The 23,339-nt window shown below is 40.1% G+C and overlaps 1 protein-coding gene across 2 annotated transcripts in view; it reads right to left on the bottom strand.

The window, feature by feature from the left end:
- Nucleotides 1–22,838: 22,838 nt before the first annotated feature.
- cp (ceruloplasmin) overlaps nucleotides 22,839–23,339 on the bottom strand; it is a 12,738-nt gene continuing 12,237 nt past the window's right edge. For both annotated transcript variants that reach the window (XM_060066539.1, XM_060066540.1), the window contains one exon: nucleotides 22,839–23,126. In XM_060066539.1, the coding sequence (XP_059922522.1) occupies nucleotides 23,104–23,126 (23 nt within the window). In that variant the 3' untranslated portion in view covers nucleotides 22,839–23,103. The remainder of the gene's footprint in view (nucleotides 23,127–23,339) is intronic.

The following is a 23,339-nucleotide window of genomic DNA, read 5'->3' as shown; positions in this document are numbered from 1 at the left end:
CCCAGCCTCTGTCTGCTCAGCTGTGTGGCAAATCCATAAACTGGTTTCCCGTGGAGCTAAACCGACTCCTACCTGGGCCTGGTCTTGTAGGGCTTGGGCTTGCCGCAGTCTAATCCCCACGAAAACACACACATGCACTCACACACATACAAACACATACACATATACATGCAGATGCACACAGACACAAACACACAAACACACACCTCCCACACTCCCACAAATACAAATAAATATTCCTAGAAATATTGCAAAATGGATGTAGCTTTGATGTCCCGTCACGTTGTGCTCTCCATTCCCCGGTGGCTCTCCTCTCATACAGCAGATTGCATGGATGTACATATTTATTCTAATGTAACGTGTTTTTTCAATCTCCGTACACAGCAGCTGGGTGTTGGAGCCCTTCGAGCGAATAAAAGACACAACCAGTCAGTTTACACATCCCCCCCTCGCCCCCTTCACCCCCCTCGCCCCCCCTCACCCCCCCTCGCCCCCCCTCACCCCCTCACCCTCCTCACCCCCCCTCGCCCCCCCTCACCCCCCTCACCCCCTCGCCCCCTTCACCCCCCTCGCCCCTCCTCACCCCCCCTCGCCCCCCCTCGCCCCCTCACCCCCTCACCCCCCTCACCCCCCTCACCCCCTCGCCCCCTCACCCTCCTCACCCCCCCTCGCCCCCATAGCCCCCCCTCATCCCCTCGTCTCCTCACCCCCCTCGCCCCCCTCACCCCCCTCACCCCCTCCGGAGAAGTTTCATGTTTAGAATTGCAACTAAATAAATAAAGAAAAGAAATCCAGCCCAGTCAGCTCGTTCATGGCCGTGACCTCCAGTTGTGTCCGGGGCATGGCAGCCCCCTCTCTGACTGACAGACGCTCCGGAACCTTCCCCGTCCTCAGCCCGTCGGTGTACGAGGACTACAGCACAGAAGCCTCCTCCTCCTTCGAGCTGCTCTTCCCTTCTCTGAAGAGAAACAAAAAGCACCTCTCTTGCTGGCTTGGCAGTCCTGTCGCTCACACGCTGTCCTGTCCTTAATCACCTGGCAGCCAACATGCACTCCGTGGCCAGGGGATCGAGCGAGAAGAGTAGCTCAGCTGACAGGCGTGTGTCCCCTCTCTCTCTCTCTCTCTCTCTCTCTCTCTCTGTCTCTGTCTCTCTCTCTCTCTCTCTCTCTCTCTCTCTCTGTCTGTCACTCTCATGTTTGCTTCCTGTCACAAAAAAACAAAACAAATCAGGAGTGGAGCGGGAAAAGTGGTCGCCACGACAGAATAGCTGCTGATGGATGCAGAAGGGTCAGCAGTGAGGTGGAGAGGGCGGGTTGGGGGAGGAAAAGGGGGGGGGGGGGGGCTGAGGGAGGGGAAGGGAGAGTTGTGGAGAGGAAGGGGGTGAGGGAGACGAAGGGGGAGGGTTAGGGAGAGGAAGAGACTTCGTCCTCTCCTATGATTGCAGAGACGTCTGTCAAACACAGTGATTTACTCGACATGAACTCAGATTCTGTCTGGTACCTTTAGACGGACAAGACTCTCAGACAGCTGACATCAGCACACACGTCCCCAAAGACACACACAGAAAAAGAGAAGAAAACAGCAGAGCAGGCAGCCAGCAACAGACAGCAGGATAAACAGACAGGTAACAGAGGGGTGAACAGACAGGTAAACAAAACTAGTTGACAGTCACAAATGAAGATTGACGGAGAAAGAGAAACCTGTTTACTCAGTCTCTTGGGCGGATGGACCAGAGTGCTGGCAGACAACAGACAGGTAGAGAGGAAGACAGGCAGAGAGGTGGGCAGGTTGAGAGGAAGACAGGCAGACAGGCAGAGAGGTGGGCAGGTAGAGAGGAAGACAGGCAGAGAGGTGGGCAGGTAGACAGGCAGACAGGTAGAGAGGTTGGCAGGTAGAGAGGAAGACAGGCAGAGAGGTGGGCAGGTAGAGAGGAAGACAGGCAGAGAGGTGGGCAGGTAGAGAGGAAGACAGGCAGAGAGGTGGGAAGGTAGGCAGGCAGACGGGCAGAGAGGTGGGTGGGTGGAGAGGCCGACAGGCAGACGGGTAAACAGGCAGAGAGGCCGACAGGCAGAGAGGCAGACAGGCAAACAGGGTGACAGGCAGACAGGCAAAAAGCAGAGTGCTGGGCAGGTAGACGGATTAGACCAATAGACTTATCCAGCAGCCAGACAGTGAGCAGCCACACTGTGTATAAAATTGTCGTGTTGTGATTTCTTTTTCATTCACGTCCATCTGCATACTTTGGGGGGAGATAGAAAATATAGTATGTAAGAGATGAAGGTTTTCACACACATTTTCAAACACACACACTTTCAAACACACGCACACACACACACACGCTCAAGCACACACACACCCACACACAAACACGCATACACACCCACGTCATATTTGTTTGACTGAGTAGTCCTAGCAACTGTGTTATAGTAAATACATTGAATGGCTGCTGTTCCATAAATACACTTTCAATATTACTATGACGACACACGTGTCTCTGAATGTCTGTTGTGAGTGTGCGTGTGTGTGTGTGTGTTTGTGTGTGTGTGTGTGTGTGTGTTTGCTACTGGTATGCATGCCTGTCGGCTCTCATCTGGGTGTCTGCCAGTTGCCTTCCTCTTGCCCTCTGCATCTGTAGGATGTCCTTGCATCTCCCAGTAAGACCCACTGATGAGGTAGTAATATGGACATGAGCACCAATACACACCCTTCATGTTACCCCTTACAAGCTCTAGCAAGAATGTAATTTGTATTTGTATTATCATCGATTGCATATCAAGATTGCAATGTCTGTGACTTAAAACCAAGCCGTAAGGCATGACGATATTCATAACTTATTATTAACCTGTGTGTTTGTAAAATAGAATGGACCCAATTGAAAGGAACATTCTGAGGCCGTCCTAGCCTCTTTATGTGATGTGTTTATGTTGTACCGTCTGCCCGAGGGAACAAAGACCCAGGCGGAGTGAAGGATGGTTGAGGGAGACAGAAAGAGGTGGAACAGAAGTACAGGAAAGTCGAACTTATGTTAATGTTCCTCTTCTATGTAAAGTAAGCAGTTCCTTTGCAGAGTGTTGTGTTTGGTTGCTGCGTGCAGCTGATAAAGCTTTGTTAGAGAAAATTCTTTGCTCTATTCTATTAGAAGGCATTCAGCCTTAGAGCTATTGCTTAGTGAAGCAGCCACCTGTGTGTCAAATGTGTTTTCACTGTGTTCCAGCGCCAACATTGCTGCAATGTTTTAAGATTGTCTTGAGTAAGAGACAATATTTTAAATAAGCAAGACAAGGTGAAGGGTAGACACGCATCCATGTGAAACAATAACGAATAATAAAAAAAAACATCTCAAACGGAGGTATATGTAGTGAGTGTGATGGACCGACCAGGTGTAAAGCCTAGTGCACCGGGCATCTCGTGCTGCTTAGCCCCATGCTGGAGGCAAACGTTTAAGTTGTGTGAGAGAGGCGGTCTCAGCCCCCAGCCCGCCCTCTGTGCAGACGGGCGTGACAGCCGCAGCCCCTCTCCAGGCTTAGCGTGTATTCAATCACCTTTTTTCATTCAATTCTGTGAGGGTAATCATTAGATTTGAAGAGGAAAATCCACTCTTCACTTGGAGGCGTCCGGGGGGTTGCGCTCAGTTCAGAGCAGAGGACAGAAGCCTTTTATGACTTTGTGACTTTAGGCCGCTCCCTATAAAGAACTCATAATGACTTCAGAGCACCGGCTGAGAGGGTCCCAATGAACCGAGTCCAAGTGACCGTTTGTAGAGTGGCCCCGACGGGGGCTAACAGCGAGCTGATTGGATGAAAAGACGCCACTTATGCAAAGCAGTGCCTACAATAATCAAGGGCTGTTAATGATGCAATGACGATAAATTGACTGATAAATTGAGCTTCAGTATTGCTAAGTGACTGCACAGTAAAGCAGTACATGTTGGCCCGTGCTTTCCCGTGTGCAAAGACAACGATGACAAACTAGGCAACTGTAAATGATGGATGATTCTCCGGGGAGCACGTCTGTCACTCGTGACTTTGTGTGGCTGGCAAAGTAAAATCTGCATAAGCGACGTCCCCGGTGCTTAGAGGCAATCATGGAGTTTTGTTTGAGTCTGACAACGACAGATGCAGCTAACAAGTTCAAGGTCATTCAATTACAAATCCAGTGATGACACAAAGACAAACGTGTGTTTTCTCAGAGTTGTACGGAGGAGCGCGTCTGTCGGGACGGACAGGTGTCCTTGGAGGGATTCCAGCATGACTGCCAGTACTCAGGACGGCCAGCTGCCACGCCAGAAACCCCCGTCCCCAGGCACTCCCTCTGCCTTTTGCTTTTCTTCTGCATTATGACAAATTCGTACCCGACAAGTAGGCCACTAAATCAACTCGCACATTTCTCATCGTGCAATCGGCAGCTTGGTTTAGGGGCGACGGGATTGCTTTGTTATCGTACGTTGCCAATGGCAACATGGTGTTGACAATGAAAATCATCGTTCCATTTATCATACGGCATGGCTCCAGAATAATCATTGACCGCAAATGTGTTTTAAACTATGATATGTTGTTGTTATGGTAACCAATCATGCAACGTCTGATCATCATTACAAATAAATGGTGGTGGTGGTGGGGGTGTTATTTGTGAGGGTGGTGATAGTGGTGATGGTAGTAGAGATTGGGTTGGTTGGTGGTAGTGGTGGTTATGGTGGTAGTGGTTATGGTGGTGGTGGTTATGGTGCTAGTGGTGGTTATGGTGGTACTGGTGGTAGTGGTTATGGTGGTAGTGGTGGCAGCTAAAGGTGTGGAGACACAGCAGGTGGAAGGTCAGATTTGGAGGCCAGACAACGAGTCTGGCGAGTTCCCTCATCCTTCAGCGTGTGCTCTGAACTCCATAGACGTCGTAAAGGGAAGGAAAGCTTTTAAAGTTTATGTAAACAAAACTTGAACGCGGAAAAACTGCTGTCGTTTTCCTCTTCATATTCTCTTAGCACCTCTCGGTATTACTGGTGGGAATGTCCCTGGATGTTCCTCTGCACTTTAATAGCATTAGAGGCTTTCTGCAACAGCAGCCACTTGCTTTCATGTGTCCGTCTGAATGGGGGCTTAAAGCACCGGGCTTAGCGTTGGCTGCGTGGGCGCATGGACCGGGGCTCTGAGGGAGCCGGTCTGGGTGGGCTGATGTGATATTCCTGGTGTTCCCTACTGCCGGGAGCCGGGCTGCTTCCGAGCCTGAAGGGGGGCTTTTCTCCGGCTGCTTGACGTGCGCTTGGCTGGTGGCCCACGTTGGGGGCTTCACCGTGGGGGGTTCTCGGGGCTCGTTGAGAACTCCGTCGTCGCACAGGGATTCAGAACATTCAGTTTGGGAAGCTGAAAATGAGAATTAGCACACACACACACAGACACACACACACACACACACACACACACACACACACACACACACACACACAGACACACACACAGACACACACACACACACACACACACACACACACACACACACACACACACACACACACACACACACACACACACACAGACACACACACACACACATGCGCACATGCACACGCACGTACATGCTTACCCGGAATCATAGTGATGCCAACACACAGACACACTAACACACATTCACACACACACACACACACACACACACACACACACACACACACACACACACACACACACACACACACACACACATTCATTTGACATTGGATATGCTCTGTTCTGTTAAGATACACACTGGGTTTGACCCACTCACAAAAGCCTGCTGGGGTGTGACCGACTACATCTGTGAATTCCAGTTTGGAGGAGAACTCCAGCCAGGTGACAGGTGTAGAATCATCATTATGGCTCTAAAAGTTGTAAGAAGTGTTGAACGAAAGGTAGAGTGACTCTCGGATTAAACGATTCTTTGAAATTATGGAAAAATATTTATATAACATGAAATATATGCAAAACATTCAGGGAGTTCGTCGCCCGGGGTGTATGAAAAGGCATCCGGAAGGCGAAGCGAAGGGCACTTTATCAGCCACTCATATACATAGTTAGCGTTTGTACTTTGTGCTCTAGATGAGATGAGAGTGCTGACTCACCATAGAGGCAGGGTATGGCGACCGCTCCCCTAATGTCTGTTGTCTTTGATTGGGTTTATATGAAGCGAGGCATTGATGCTTGAAGGGTTTCAGACAGAGGCCTTGTTGCTGAGGTTTAGTTGTCCTGCAGTGGTGCCGTTTCCCACATGTATACGTGGGGACGTAGGGTGCGTATGAGGTGTACTTCCATCCATCTCATGAGCACATGTGTTTGATATAGAAATACTCATTTGTGCATTTGTTATTATAAAGTGGTCGTGCTTTAATTTCCTCGTCCTAGCCTCCTACAACCTGAATCATGAGCCAAAGTTATTGCTCATTTATTCCAAATGTTTGGCTCTGCTGCTGCAGCATCCCCTTGGGGAACGCCGCGCTGAAAGGAAGTTGATGAGCGTGACTCAACCCCACATGAACACAACAACTATCTGCGAGAGAGACTCATCACGTGGCAAGACAAGATCTTAAGGAGAAGCTTTACAAATCACATGTGCGTTCAGGCCGGCCCCGGACCCCGTGTGCATGGAGATGCAGTGCTGAGATAAAATAGAATTCTCCGTGTCACGGATGTCTGCCTGTGACACGCACCGGGCCTGTCCTCCCATGCTATTACCACTACCCTGCCTCTGTCTGAGACACAGACACACACACAGACACACACACACAGACACACACACATACATACACACACTGGTAGACACAAACACACACACACACACACACACACACACACACACACACACATAAAAACACAAGCGCAGAACCACAAACACGCATACACACACATGCAGACGCATAAACACACACACGTTCACACACATACACACACATACACACACACACACACACGCACGCACGCACGCACGCGCGCACGCGAGCGCGCAGACACACACGCGCACGCGAGCGCGCAGACACACACACTACCCCCCTGCCTGCCTGCCCACCAATATTAGGGTTTACGGTCTGCTTCAACCCCGTTTGTGTCTTCTGTTTAGAGAAGTTTCCCCATGGCTAAGACTTCCGTTTCACCAACTTTTTTAGACGATTGATTGACTACAAATGACAGGAGTTATTACTGTAATTTGTTTACCAGCCAATACCTCAGTTCTGGAGCTTACAACAAGCAAAGATTCAAGAATTAGACAGCGAATAGCCAGTAAGACGATTAAAGTAAACACAACTATGTATATATTGGCTCTGGCTATCAACATACCAGATCTAGGTTATATATAATACATGGATTAGTTAACATCGGTTTACACGGAGCTCCTTTTTGGTAGGAGCTCACCCGCACTCTCAGTACCGCTGTGACTAGTCAGCCTATCCCCCAACCTAAAGAACCCATTCTGTTGTTTAGGTTGGAGGGTAGGCTGGACTATTACCACTACTCTAGTTAGGCTTTAATGTTGTATTTCTTTTAATGTGCATTGTAGCACTTTGAGGTCATTAAGTTGATGTCAAATGTAATTTTTATTATTATTACTCTCTAAAAAGAGACATGATCTTCAGGAGGGGATCTTCAATCCAATATTTATTGCGTGATTTGAAGCATCAATTTAGTATTCCACATCTGTCAGTAAACCAGATCAGAGAATAGCATTCTCTGACCTGCACACTAAAAAATATTGCACACTTTTTCAGATATCAGTCTGAATGGACTTGTTTGGATTCAGAACTCATTCAGATTGGGGTTCTTTCACCAGACGGGAGCACCGACTCAACTCCCAAGGTCCTCTTCCTTCCTAAATCTCGCCCACAAGCCCCACAACTGTGTGGGAGGAAGGTGTGTTTCCTATCTGTTCTCTTTTCTCTCTAGATATCCTCGGAAGAGTGGTGTGTAAGGGTTAACTTACCACAAATTGAAGTAGGGTGCTGCTGCTACTACGAAGGTTTTATTTAAAAATATATCAATAAAAACGTCCACATTCCTTAACTTATGAATGATACATTTTTGGTGTGGTGTCGCTAAACAACTCACCAGACTTTAGCGGTGGTGAAGACTGGTGGTGGACCAGTCTGGTAATCTGTGTGACAACCCGATGATTCCCAGTGGGTGAGCGATTACCTCTCCTCTAATGAGAGGAGCACACAGAGCTCTGCCTTCATGTTCTCCATCCAGGAGCTGAACACAGTGAGGTACCTGCTGGGCTGCACCGCCTGATCCCACTCATCAGCTACAGCCGCACACGTCCTGCTGGGCCCTATCAGAGGGAGGGGGAGAGAGGGAGGGAGGGAGAGAGAGAGAGGGAGAGAGAGAGAGAGAGAGAGAGAGAGAGAGAGAGAGAGAGAGAGAGAGAGAGAGAGAGAGAGAGAGAGAGAGAGAGAGAGAGAGAGAGAGAGAGAGAGAGAGAGAGAGAGAGAGAGAGAGAGAGAGAGAGAGAAAGAGAGAGAGAGAGAGAGAGAGAGAGAGAGAGAGAGAGAGAGAGAGAGAGAGAGAGAGTTTTTTTTCATGACGACCAATAAAAAACGACAGTGTTACCCCTTGTGTTTTTTTTCATAACGACCAATAAAAAACGACAGTGTTACCCCTTATGTTTTTTTTCATGACGACCAATAAAAAACAACAGTGTTACCCCTTTTTTTTTTTTTTAATGACGACCAATAAAAAACGACAGTGTTACCCCTTGTGTTTTTTTCCATGACGACCAATAAAAAACAACAGTGTTACCCCTTATGTTTTTTTTCATGACGACCAATAAAAAACAACAGTGTTACCCCTTATGTTTTTTTTCCTGACGACGAATAAAAAACAACAGTGTTACCCCTTGTGTTTTTATTCATGACGACCAATAAAAAACGACAGTGTTACCCCTAACACTTTGATTCACTCCTTTGTTTTGAGCTATATTCTTATTTATTTTAATCTACATCTTTATATACCCTCTATTTGAATAAATGTATCTTTTATGCTCATTTGTATTCGTTTTGTATTTCTTATGCTCTATGTAAAGCACTTTGAATTGCCATTGTTGTATGAACTGTGCTATATAAATAAAATTGCCTTGCCTTGCCTTGCCTTGTGTTTTTTTTCATGACGACCTATAAAAAACAACAGTGTTACCCCTTATGTTTTTTTTCATGACGACCAATAAAAAACAACAGTGTTACCCCTTATGTTTTTTTTCATGACGACCAATAAAAAACAACAGTGTTACCCCTTATGTTCTTTTTCATGACGACCAATAAAAAACGACAGTGTTACCCCTTGTGTTTTTTTTCATGACGACCAAAAAAACAACAGTGTTACCCCTTATGTTTTTTTCATGACAACCAATAAAAAACGACAGTGTTACCCCTTATGTTTTTTTCATGACGACCAATAAAAAACAACAGTGTTACCCCTTGTGTTTTTTTTCATGACGACCAATAAAAAACGACAGTGTTACCCCTTATGTTTTTTTTCATGACGACCAATAAAAAACAACAGTGTTACCCCTTTTTTTTTTTTTTAATGACGACCAATAAAAAACGACAGTGTTACCCCTTGTGTTTTTTTCCATGACGACCAATAAAAAACAACAGTGTTACCCCTTATGTTTTTTTTCATGACGACCAATAAAAAACAACAGTGTTACCCCTTATGTTTTTTTTCCTGACGACGAATAAAAAACAACAGTGTTACCCCTTGTGTTTTTATTCATGACGACCAATAAAAAACGACAGTGTTACCCCTAACACTTTGATTCACTCCTTTGTTTTGAGCTATATTCTTATTTATTTTAATCTATATCTTTATATACCCTCTATTTTAATAAATTTATATTTTATGCTCATTTGTATTCGTTTTGTATTTCTTATGCTCTATGTAAAGCACTTTGAATTGCCATTGTTGTATGAACTGTGCTATATAAATAAAATTGCCTTGCCTTGTGTTTTTTTTCATGACGACCTATAAAAAACAACAGTGTTACCCCTTATGTTTTTTTTCATGACGACCAATAAAAAACAACAGTGTTACCCCTTATGTTCTTTTTCATGACGACCAATAAAAAACAACAGTGTTATCCCTTATGTTTTTTTTCATGACGACCAATAAAAAACGACAGTGGTACCCCTTATGTTTTTTTTCATGACGACCAATAAAAAACGACAGTGTTACCCCTGATGTTTTTTTTCATGACGACCAATAAAAAACATCAGTGTTACCCCTTATGTTCTTTTTCATGACGGCCAATAAAAAAAACGACAGTGTTACCCCTTGTGTTTTTTTTCAGACGACCAATAAAAAACGACAGTGTTACACCTTATGTTTTTTTTAATGACGACCAATAAAAAACGACAGTGTTACCCCTTGTGTTTTTTTTCATGACGACCAATAAAAAACAACAGTGTTACCCCTTATGTCTTTTTTCATGACGACCAATAAAAAAGAACAGTGTTACCCCTTATGTTTTTTTCCATGACGACCAATAAAAAACAAGTGTTACCCCTTGTGATTTTTTTCCTGACGACCAAAAAAAAACAACAGTGTTACCCCTTATGTTTTTTTTCATGACGACCAATAAAAAACGACATTGTTACCCCTTTTTTTTTTTTTTCATGACGACCAATAAAAAACGACAGTGTTACCACTTGTGGTTTTTTTCATGACGACCAATAAAAAACGACAGTGTTACCCCTTGTGTTTTTTTTCATGACGACCAATAAAAAACAACTGTGTTACCCCTTATGTCTTTTTTCATGACGACCAATAAAAAAGAACAGTGTTACCCCATATGTTTTTTTTCATGACGACCAATAAAAAACGACAGTGGTACCCCTTGTGATTTTTTTCCTGACGACCAAAAAAAAACAACAGTGTTACCCCTTATGTTTTTTTTCATGACGACCAATAAAAAACGACATTGTTACCCCTTTTTTTTTTTTTTCATGACGACCAATAAAAAACGACAGTGTTGCCCCTTATGTTTTTTTTCATGACGACCAATAAAAAACAACAGTGTTACCCCTTATGTTTTTTTTCATGACGATCAATAAAAAAAAACAGTGTTTCCCCTGATGTTTTTTTTCATGACAACCAATAAAAAACAACAGTGTTACCCCTTATGTTTTTTTTCATGACGACCAATAAAAAACAACAGTGTTACCCCTTATGTATTTTTTTCCTGACGACGAATAAAAAACAACAGTGTTACCCCTTGTATTTTTATTCATGACGACCAATAAAAAACGACAGTGTTACCCCTAACACTTTGATTCACTCCTTTGTTTTGAGCTATATTCTTATTTATTTTAATCTATATCTTTATATACCCTCCATCTTAATAACTTTATCTTTTCTGCTCCTTTGTATTCTATTATCTATTCTCCCTGTTTTGTATTTCTTATGCTCTATGTAAAGCACTTTGAATTGCCATTGTTGTATGAACTGTGCTATATAAATAAAATTGCCTTGCCTTGCCTTGTGTTTTTTTTCATGACGACCTATAAAAAACAACAGTGTTACCCCTTATGTTTTTTTTCATGACGACCAATAAAAAACAACAGTGTTACCCCTTATGTTCTTTTTCATGACGACCAATAAAAAACAACAGTGTTATCCCTTATGTTTTTTTTCATGACGACCAATAAAAAACGACAGTGGTACCCCTTATGTTTTTTTTCATGACGACCAATAAAAAACGACAGTGTTACCCCTGATGTTTTTTTTCATGACGACCAATAAAAAACATCAGTGTTACCCCTTATGTTCTTTTTCATGACGGCCAATAAAAAAAACGACAGTGTTACCCCTTGTGTTTTTTTTCAGACGACCAATAAAAAACGACAGTGTTACACCTTATGTTTTTTTTAATGACGACCAATAAAAAACGACAGTGTTACCCCTTGTGTTTTTTTTCATGACGACCAATAAAAAACAACAGTGTTACCCCTTATGTCTTTTTTCATGACGACCAATAAAAAAGAACAGTGTTACCCCTTATGTTTTTTTCCATGACGACCAATAAAAAACAAGTGTTACCCCTTGTGATTTTTTTCCTGACGACCAAAAAAAAACAACAGTGTTACCCCTTATGTTTTTTTTCATGACGACCAATAAAAAACGACATTGTTACCCCTTTTTTTTTTTTTTCATGACGACCAATAAAAAACGACAGTGTTACCACTTGTGGTTTTTTTCATGACGACCAATAAAAAACGACAGTGTTACCCCTTGTGTTTTTTTTCATGACGACCAATAAAAAACAACAGTGTTACCCCTTATGTCTTTTTTCATGACGACCAATAAAAAAGAACAGTGTTACCCCATATGTTTTTTTTCATGACGACCAATAAAAAACGACAGTGGTACCCCTTGTGATTTTTTTCCTGACGACCAAAAAAAAACAACAGTGTTACCCCTTATGTTTTTTTTCATGACGACCAATAAAAAACGACATTGTTACCCCTTTTTTTTTTTTTTCATGACGACCAATAAAAAACGACAGTGTTGCCCCTTATGTTTTTTTTCATGACGACCAATAAAAAACAACAGTGTTACCCCTTATGTTTTTTTTCATGACGATCAATAAAAAAAAACAGTGTTTCCCCTGATGTTTTTTTTCATGACAACCAATAAAAAACAACAGTGTTACCCCTTATGTTTTTTTTCATGACGACCAATAAAAAACAACAGTGTTACCCCTTATGTATTTTTTTCCTGACGACGAATAAAAAACAACAGTGTTACCCCTTGTATTTTTATTCATGACGACCAATAAAAAACGACAGTGTTACCCCTAACACTTTGATTCACTCCTTTGTTTTGAGCTATATTCTTATTTATTTTAATCTATATCTTTATATACCCTCCATCTTAATAACTTTATCTTTTATGCTCCTTTGTATTCTATTATCTATTCTCCCTGTTTTGTATTTCTTATGCTCTATGTAAAGCACTTTGAATTGCCATTGTTGTATGAACTGTGCTATATAAATAAAATTGCCTTGCCTTGCCTTGTGTTTTTTTTCATGACGACCAATAAAAAACGACAGTGGTACCCCTTGTGATTTTTTTCCTGACGACCAAAAAAAAACAACAGTGTTACCCCTTATGTTTTTTTTCATGACGACCAATAAAAAACGACATTGTTACCCCTTTTTTTTTTTTTTCATGACGACCAATAATAAAAACGACAGTGTTACCACTTGTGGTTTTTTCCATGACGACCAATAAAAAACAACAGTGTTACCCCTTATGTTTTTTTTCATGACGACCAATAAAAAACGACAGTGTTACCCCTCATGTTTTTTTTCATGACGACCAATAAAAAACGACAGTGTTACCCCTTTTTTTTTTTTTTCATGACGACCAATAAAAAACGACAGTGTTGCCCCTTATGTTTTTTTTCATGACGACCAATAAAAAACAACAGTGTTACCCCTTATGTTTTTTTTCATGACGATCAATAAAAAAAAACAGTGTTTCCCCTGATGTTTTTTTTCATGACAACCAATAAAAAACAACAGTGTTTCCCCTTATGTTTTTTTTCATGACGACCAATAAAAAACAGCAGTGTTACCCCTTATGTATTTTTTTCCTGACGACGAATAAAAAACAACAGTGTTACCCCCTGTGTTTTTATTCATGACGACCAATAAAAAACGACAGTGTTACCCCTAACACTTTGATTCACTCCTTTGTTTTGAGCTATATTCTTATTTATTTTAATCTATATCATTATATACCCTCCATCTTAATAACTTTATCTTTTATGCTCCTTTGTATTCTCTTATCTATTCTCCCTGTTTTGTATTTCTTATGCTCTATGTAAAGCACTTTGAATTGCCATTGTTGTATGAACTGTGCTATATAAATAAAATTGCCTTGCCTTGCCTTGTGTTATTTTTCATGACGACCTATAAAAAACAACAGTGTTACCCCTTATGTTTTTTTTCATGACGACCAATAAAAAACAACAGTGTTACCCCTTATGTTTTTTTTCATGACGACCAATAAAAAACAACAGTGTTACCCCTTATGTTCTTTTTCATGACGACCAATAAAAAACGACAGTGTTACCCCTTGTGTTTTTTTTCATGACGACCAAAAAAACAACAGTGTTACCCCTTATGTTTTTTTTCATGACAACCAATAAAAAACGACAGTGTTACCCCTTATGTTTTTTTCATGACGACCAATAAAAAACAGCAGTGTTATCCCTTATGTTTTTTTTCATGACCACCAATAAAAAACGACAGTGGTACCCCTTATGGTTTTTTTCATGACGACCAAAAAAAAACAACAGTGTTACCCCTTGTGTTTTTTTTCAGACGACCAATAAAAAACGACAGTGTTGCCCCTTTTTTTTTTTTTTAATGACGACCAATGAAAAACGACAGTGTTACCCCTTGTGTTTTTTTTCATGACGACCAATAAAAAACAACAGTGTTACCCCTTATGTTTTTTTTCATGACGACCAATAAAAAACAACAGTGTTACCCCTTGTGTTTTTTTTCATGACGACCAATAAAAAACGACTGAGTTACCCCTTTTTTTTTTTTTTAATGACGACCAATGAAAAACGACAGTGTTACCCCTTGTGTTTTTTTTTATGACGACCAATAAAAAACAACAGTGTTACCCCTTATGTTTTTTTTCATGACAACCAATAAAAAACAACAGTGTTACCCCTTATGTTTTTTTCATGACGACCAATAAAAAACAGCAGTGTTATCCCTTATGTTTTTTTTCATGACGACCAATAAAAAACGACAGTGTTACCCCTGATGTTTTTTTTCATGACGACCAATAAAAAACAACAGTGTTACCCCTTATGTTTTTTTTCATGACGACCAATAAAAAACAACAGTGTTACCCCTTATGTTCTTTTTCATGACGGCCAATAAAAAAAACGACAGTGTTACCCCTTGTGTTTTTTTTCAGACGACCAATAAAAAACGACAGTGTTACCCCTTTTTTTTTTTTTTAATGACGACCAATAAAAAACAACAGTGTTACCCCTTATGTTCTTTTTCATGACGGCCAATAAAAAAAACGACAGTGTTACCCCTTGTGTTTTTTTTCATGACGACCAATAAAAAACAACAGTGTTACCCCCTATGTTTTTTTTCATGACGACCAATAAAAAACAACAGTGTTACCCCTTATGTTTTTTTCCATGACGACCAATAAAAAACAACAGTGTTACCCCTTGTGTTTTTTTTCATGACGACCAATAAAAAACGACAGTGTTACCCCTTTTTTATTTTTTTCTTGACGACCAATAAAAAACGACAGTGTTACCCCTTGTGTTTTTTTTCATGACGACCAATAAAAAACAACAGTGTTACCCCTTATGTTTTTTTTCATGACGACCAATAAAAAACAACAGTGTTACCCCTTATGTTTTTTTCCATGACGACCAATAAAAAACAACAGTGTTACCCCTTGTGTTTTTTTTCATGACGACCAATAAAAAACGACAGTGTTACCCCTTGTGTTTTTTTTATGACGACCAATAAAAAACAACAGTGTTACCCCTTATGTTTTTTTTCATGATGACCAATAAAAAACAACAGTGTTACCCCTTATGTTTTTTTTCATGACGATCAGTAAAAAACAACAGTGTTACCCCTTATGTTTTTTTTCATGACGACCAATAAAAAACAACAGTGTTACCCCTTATGTTTTTTTTCATGACGACCAATAAAAAACAACAGTGTTACCCCTTGTGTTTTTTTTCATGACGACCAATAGAAAACAACAGTGTTACCCCTTATGTTTTTTTCATGACGACCAATAAAAAACAGCAGTGTTATCCCTTATGTTTTTTTTCATGACGACCAATAAAAAACGACAGTGTTACCCCTGATGTTTTTTTTCATGACGACCAATAAAAAACAACAGTGTTACCCCTTATGTTTTTTTTCATGACGACCAATAAAAAACAACAGTGTTACCCCTTATGTTCTTTTTCATGACGGCCAATAAAAAAAACGACAGTGTTACCCCTTGTGTTTTTTTTCAGACGACCAATAAAAAACGACAGTGTTACCCCTTTTTTTTTTTTTTAATGACGACCAATAAAAAACAACAGTGTTACCCCTTATGTTCTTTTTCATGACGGCCAATAAAAAAAACGACAGTGTTACCCCTTGTGTTTTTTTTCATGACGACCAATAAAAAACAACAGTGTTACCCCCTATGTTTTTTTTCATGACGACCAATAAAAAACAACAGTGTTACCCCTTATGTTTTTTTCCATGACGACCAATAAAAAACAACAGTGTTACCCCTTGTGTTTTTTTTCATGACGACCAATAAAAAACGACAGTGTTACCCCTTTTTTATTTTTTTCTTGACGACCAATAAAAAACGACAGTGTTACCCCTTGTGTTTTTTTTCATGACGACCAATAAAAAACAACAGTGTTACCCCTTATGTTTTTTTTCATGACGACCAATAAAAAACAACAGTGTTACCCCTTATGTTTTTTTCCATGACGACCAATAAAAAACAACAGTGTTACCCCTTGTGTTTTTTTTCATGACGACCAATAAAAAACGACAGTGTTACCCCTTGTGTTTTTTTTATGACGACCAATAAAAAACAACAGTGTTACCCCTTATGTTTTTTTTCATGATGACCAATAAAAAACAACAGTGTTACCCCTTATGTTTTTTTTCATGACGATCAGTAAAAAACAACAGTGTTACCCCTTATGTTTTTTTTCATGACGACCAATAAAAAACAACAGTGTTACCCCTTATGTTTTTTTTCATGACGACCAATAAAAAACAACAGTGTTACCCCTTGTGTTTTTTTTCATGACGACCAATAGAAAACGACAGTGTTACCCCTTTTTTTTTTTTCTTGACGACCAATAAAAAACGACAGTGTTACCCCTTGTGTTTTTTTTCATGACGACCAATAAAAAACGACAGTGTTACCCCTTATGTTTTTTTTCATGACGACCAATAAAAAACAACAGTGTTAGCCCTTATGTTTTTTTTCATGACGACCAATAAAAAACGACAGTATTACCCCTTATGTTCTTTTTCATGACGGCCAATAAAAAACGACAGAGTTACCCCTTGTGTTTTTTTCCATGCGACCAATAAAAAACAACAGTGTTACCCCTTATGTTTTTTTTCATGACGACCAATAAAAAACGACAGTATTACCCCTTATGTTTTTTTTCATGACGACCAATAAAAAACGACAGTATTACCCCTTATGTTTTTTTTCATGACGACCAATAAAAAACAACAGTGTTACCCCTTATGTTTTTTTTCCTGACGACCAATAAAAAACAACAGTGTTACCCCTTATGTTTTTTTTCATGACGACCAATAAAAAACGACAGTGTTACCCCTTTTTTTTTTTTCTTGACGAACAATAAAAAACGACAGTGTTACCCCTTGTGTTTTTTTTCATGACGACCAATAAAAAACGACAGTGTTACCCCTTATGTTTTTTTTCATGACGACCAATAAAAAACAACAGTGTTAGCCCTTATGTTTTTTTTCATGACGACCAATAAAAAACAACAGTGTTACCCCTTATGTTCTTTTTCATGACGGCCAATAAAAAACGACAGTGTTACCCCTTGTGTTTTTTTCCATGACGACCAATAAAAAACAACAGTGTTACCCCTTATGTTCTTTTTCATGACGACCAATAAAAAACAACAGTGTTACCCCTTATGTTCTTTTTCATGACGGCCAATAAAAAAAACGACAGTGTTACCCCTTGTGTTTTTTTTCAGACGACCAATAAAAAACGACAGTGTTACCCCTTTTTTTTTTTTTAATGACGACCAATAAAAAACAACAGTGTTACCCCTTATGTTCTTTTTCATGACGGCCAATAAAAAAAACGACAGTGTTACCCCTTGTGTTTTTTTTCATGACGACCAATAAAAAACAACAGTGTTACCCCCTATGTTTTTTTTCATGACGACCAATAAAAAACAACAGTGTTACCCCTTATGTTTTTTTCCATGACGACCAATAAAAAACAACAGTGTTACCCCTTGTGTTTTTTTTCATGACGACCAATAAAAAACGACAGTGTTACCCCTTTTTTCTTTTTTTCTTGACGACCAATAAAAAACGACAGTGTTACCCCTTGTGTTTTTTTTCATGACGACCAATAAAAAACAACAGTGTTACCCCTTATGTTTTTTTTCATGACGACCAATAAAAAACAACAGTGTTACCCCTTATGTTTTTTTCCATGACGACCAATAAAAAACAACAGTGTTACCCCTTGTGTTTTTTTTCATGACGACCAATAAAAAACGACAGTGTTACCCCTTGTGTTTTTTTTATGACGACCAATAAAAAACAACAGTGTTACCCCTTATGTTTTTTTTCATGATGACCAATAAAAAACAACAGTGTTACCCCTTATGTTTTTTTTCATGACGATCAGTAAAAAACAACAGTGTTACCCCTTATGTTTTTTTTCATGACGACCAATAAAAAACAACAGTGTTACCCCTTATGTTTTTTTTCATGACGACCAATAAAAAACAACAGTGTTACCCCTTGTGTTTTTTTTCATGACGACCAATAGAAAACGACAGTGTTACCCCTTTTTTTTTTTTCTTGACGACCAATAAAAAACGACAGTGTTACCCCTTGTGTTTTTTTTCATGACGACCAATAAAAAACGACAGTGTTACCCCTTATGTTTTTTTTCATGACGACCAATAAAAAACAACAGTGTTAGCCCTTATGTTTTTTTTCATGACGACCAATAAAAAACGACAGTATTACCCCTTATGTTCTTTTTCATGACGGCCAATAAAAAACGACAGAGTTACCCCTTGTGTTTTTTTCCATGCGACCAATAAAAAACAACAGTGTTACCCCTTATGTTTTTTTTCATGACGACCAATAAAAAACGACAGTATTACCCCTTATGTTTTTTTTCATGACGACCAATAAAAAACGACAGTATTACCCCTTATGTTTTTTTTCATGACGACCAATAAAAAACAACAGTGTTACCCCTTATGTTTTTTTTCCTGACGACCAATAAAAAACAACAGTGTTACCCCTTATGTTTTTTTTCATGACGACCAATAAAAAACGACAGTGTTACCCCTTTTTTTTTTTTCTTGACGAACAATAAAAAACGACAGTGTTACCCCTTGTGTTTTTTTTCATGACGACCAATAAAAAACGACAGTGTTACCCCTTATGTTTTTTTTCATGACGACCAATAAAAAACAACAGTGTTAGCCCTTATGTTTTTTTTCATGACGACCAATAAAAAACAACAGTGTTACCCCTTATGTTCTTTTTCATGACGGCCAATAAAAAACGACAGTGTTACCCCTTGTGTTTTTTTCCATGACGACCAATAAAAAACAACAGTGGTACCCCATATGTTTTTTTTCATGACGACCAATAAAAAACGACAGTATTACCCCTTATGTTTTTTTTCATGACGACCAATAAAAAACGACAGTATTACCCCTTATGTTTTTTTTCATGACGACCAATAAAAAACAACAGTGTTACCCCTTATGTTTTTTTTCCTGACGACCAATAAAAAACAACAGTGTTACCCCTTATGTTTTTTTTCATGACGACCAATAAAAAACGACAGTGTTACCCCTTTTTTTTTTTTTCATGACGTCCAATAAAAAACGACAGTGTTACCCCTTGTTTTGTTTTTTTCATGACGACCAAAGAAAAACAACCGTGATACCCCTTATGTTTTTTTTCATGACAACCAATAAAAAACGACAGTGTTACCCCTTATTTTTTTTTTCATGACGACCAATAAAAAACGACAGTGTTACCCCTTATGTTTTTTTTCATGACGACCAATAAAAAACAACAGTGTTACCCCTTATTTTTTTTTCATGACGACCAATAAAAAACAACATTGTTACCCCTTTTTTTTTTTTTTCATGACGACCAATAAAAAACAACAGTATTACCCCTCATGTTCTTTTTCATGACGGCCAATAAAAAACGACAGTGTTACCCCTTGTGTTTTTTTTCAGACGACCAATAAAAAACGACAGTGTTACCCCTTTTTTTTTTTTTTAATGACGACCAATAAAAAACGACAGTGTTACCCCTTGTGTTTTTTTTCATGACGACCAATAAAAAACAACAGTGTTACCCCTTATGTTATTTTTCTTGACGACCAATAAAAAACAACAGTGTTACCCCTTATGTTTTTTTCCATGACGACCAATAAAAAACAACAGTGTTACCCCTTATGTTTTTTTTCATGACGACCAATAAAAAACGACAGTATTACCCCTTATGTTTTTTTTCATGACGACCAATAAAAAACAACAGTGTTACCCCTTATGTTTTTTTTCCTGACGACCAATAAAAAACAACAGTGTTACCCCTTATGTTTTTTTTCATGACGACCAATAATAAACGACAGTGTTACCCCTTTTTTTTTTTTTCATGACGACCAATAAAAAACGACAGTGTTACCCCTTGTGTTTTTTTTCATGACGACCAAAGAAAAACAACAGTGTTACCCCTTATGTTTTTTTTCATGACAACCAATAAAAAACGACAGTGCTACCCCTTATGTTTTTTTCATGACGACCAATAAAAAACACCAGTGTTACCCCCTATGTTTTTTTTCATGATGACCAAAAAAAAACAACAGTGTTACCCCTTTTTTTTTTTTTAATGACGACCAATAAAAAACGACAGTGTTACCCCTTGTGTTTTTTTCATGACGACCAATAAAAAACGACAGTGTTACCCCTTGTGATTTTTTCATGACGACCAATACAAAACAGCATTGTTACCCCTTATGTTTTTTTTCATGACGACCAATAAAAAACGACAGTGGTACCCCTTGTGATTTTTTTCCTGACGACCAAAAAAAAACAACAGTGGTACCCCTGTCGACGTTTTTGCGGGCATCCGAACCTGAGCTGTTTAGACCGTGAGTTAAACCCAAGACATGGAAAGAGCAAGTTAATCCACATATCTGGCATGGGGTGTGTGTGTGTGTGTGTGTGTGTGTGTGTGTGTGTGTGTGTGTGTGTGTGTGTGTGTGTGTGTGTGTGTGTGTGTGTGTGTGTGTGTGTGTGTGTGTGTGTGTGTGTGTGTGTGTGTGTGTGTGTGTGACCCTGAGGTCACGAGTTTTCATCTGTTTATTGAAATTGTTTCCTGTCAAATTCCATTCGAACTTCGAGACTTTTCCAAAGTAAATTTAATTTCTATCTGAGCCCACGCTACAGCTTTAGCCGTATCTGAAGAAAATGATGATGACCAGAGAATACATAAACTGCATCTGCTTTTATGAGGCAGCATGCTTTTTTGCCAGTTTCACTACAAATATACATTTCAAAGTTATTCAATTTAATTACTCCAAAACTTGCTGGAGAGAGGGAAAACAAAGATGAGACTCCAGGCGGTTCCAGCCAGCTGGCGACCGAGCTCCGCAGCTCTAGCGTTCTGTCTAAGATAGGACTACCGTCGTTTTGAACGCCAGGACGAGACGCAGCAGTCCCAGCCCGTCTAGAACCTCCGTGTTTCCTGTACTGAGAAAACAGCAAACTCCAGGCGACCATGACTCTGTCTCCACAAGAATGAAGGTGAAGATAAATATGCCATTGGGTGGATCTGCATGGATGCCCCCAGTGGGAATCGAGCCCTTAAACCCTAGCAGTGTTCCTGCCTTGCTCCACGAGTTGAGTTAGACAGGAGCATGGGAGTTATGTGTGTGGGTGTGCAGTAAAAAGTTATAAATCAATTCAATTGATTGTCAATTAATTTTCATTTATCTGTTTTCAATTGTTCATAACCCTCACTCACATACTCAACAGCTGCTGTTGGGTTTCTATGATTCTGGTTATGCATGCAGATCATATTTCCTCATTAGTTACTAGAATATTGAAGACATATGGCCATTTTTCCTACCATATTGTCTCTATTGAAGCTACTGCTCAGCTTGCTATTTCCTTGTCAGCTCATAAGAGGCAATTACAAGTTAAGTTGATCTTGTTTGGTTCCAAGTGAAAAAAAATCAGTCCAAATCTCAAACTGTTTGACAAGTAAGTTCATAGCATCATTGATATTCAGAAGTCGGATCATGTCTGGCATTGGGCAATATCAACATGCAATCTCCTTGCCCGAAAGGAATAATTAGGAGCATGAAGTAATCCACAGCCCACGAACTGCCCACCGCAGCGGCCGTCCTCTACTAGCCAATCACGGCGGCCCGTCGTTGCACCTGGACGCACCCATGCCTCTATCAGGGGCGGGGCTTGGTTGTTCGGCAGTCTTTTTTTTTTTTTTTGCTCCCGAAACACACACACACAGAGACACACACAGACACACACACACACACACACATGCACAGACACAAATACACACACACACACACATGCACAGACACAAATACCCACACACACACGCACACACATAGAGACAGACACATACAGACATACACACATACAGGCACACAAAGACAGACAGACAAACAAACACACACACACACAGACACACTGACTCACAGACACACACAGACAGAAACGCAAACAAACACTGGTTGTCTAGTAGATGCTGTTTATGGGCGATGGCGGCATTTCTCCCTTGAGGCTCAGCAGTACAAAGTAGCGAGCTATAGAGCACAGACACATAGATCAATGTAGTGTGGTCAGATTATTGCTACCTATTATGTTCATAAAATAACCACGGTTTCTTTAGCAATCTTTGAAAGTGTTGGCCTGCGTCTGGGGATAGTCTGGTGTCTCAAATGTAAAAGAAAGTAGGCTTATTTTGGATGCGTAAGTCATACTGGTGGAATCAACAAACACAAAGAGCCTGATTGGCAAATTTCAAAGCACTTTATTCCAACATCCAATGCATCTACATCAGTGTAAGTTGCTATCACACATTTCAAGCAAGGGAGCTGAGACTACACAATAAGTCTATACTGCCATCAGGGGGCCAGTGGATATAAATTCATTTTTCTGGAAAGAGTTTAGTGATTTAGTCTAGCTTGTCATTGCCTGTCCCGCATCCACAGACGTTTATGCCTTCTTATTTGTGGACATTGACGACTTTCTTAATCTGCTCCTTGACACTGCAGCTCAGCCAAATCTACCTCCTTTTGCTGGGGAAACAGACACAGACATAATGACGACTAAACATCTCATCCTAAACCTCCTCACAACAGTAGCCATCATCACCACCATCATCATCATCATCATCATCATCATCATCATCATCATCATCATCATCATCATCATCATATCACTGCCATGGCCAGTGTTCTTGAGATACATGGCATTCTGTGTGTGTATCGCAATAACTTCAAAGACATTGA

Source organism: Gadus macrocephalus, chromosome 12, assembly GCF_031168955.1.
Source record: "Gadus macrocephalus chromosome 12, ASM3116895v1".
Lineage (NCBI taxonomy): Eukaryota > Metazoa > Chordata > Actinopteri > Gadiformes > Gadidae > Gadus > Gadus macrocephalus.
Note: the sequence above shows the minus strand (reverse complement) of the source record. Positions and strands in the feature narration are given on the sequence as shown.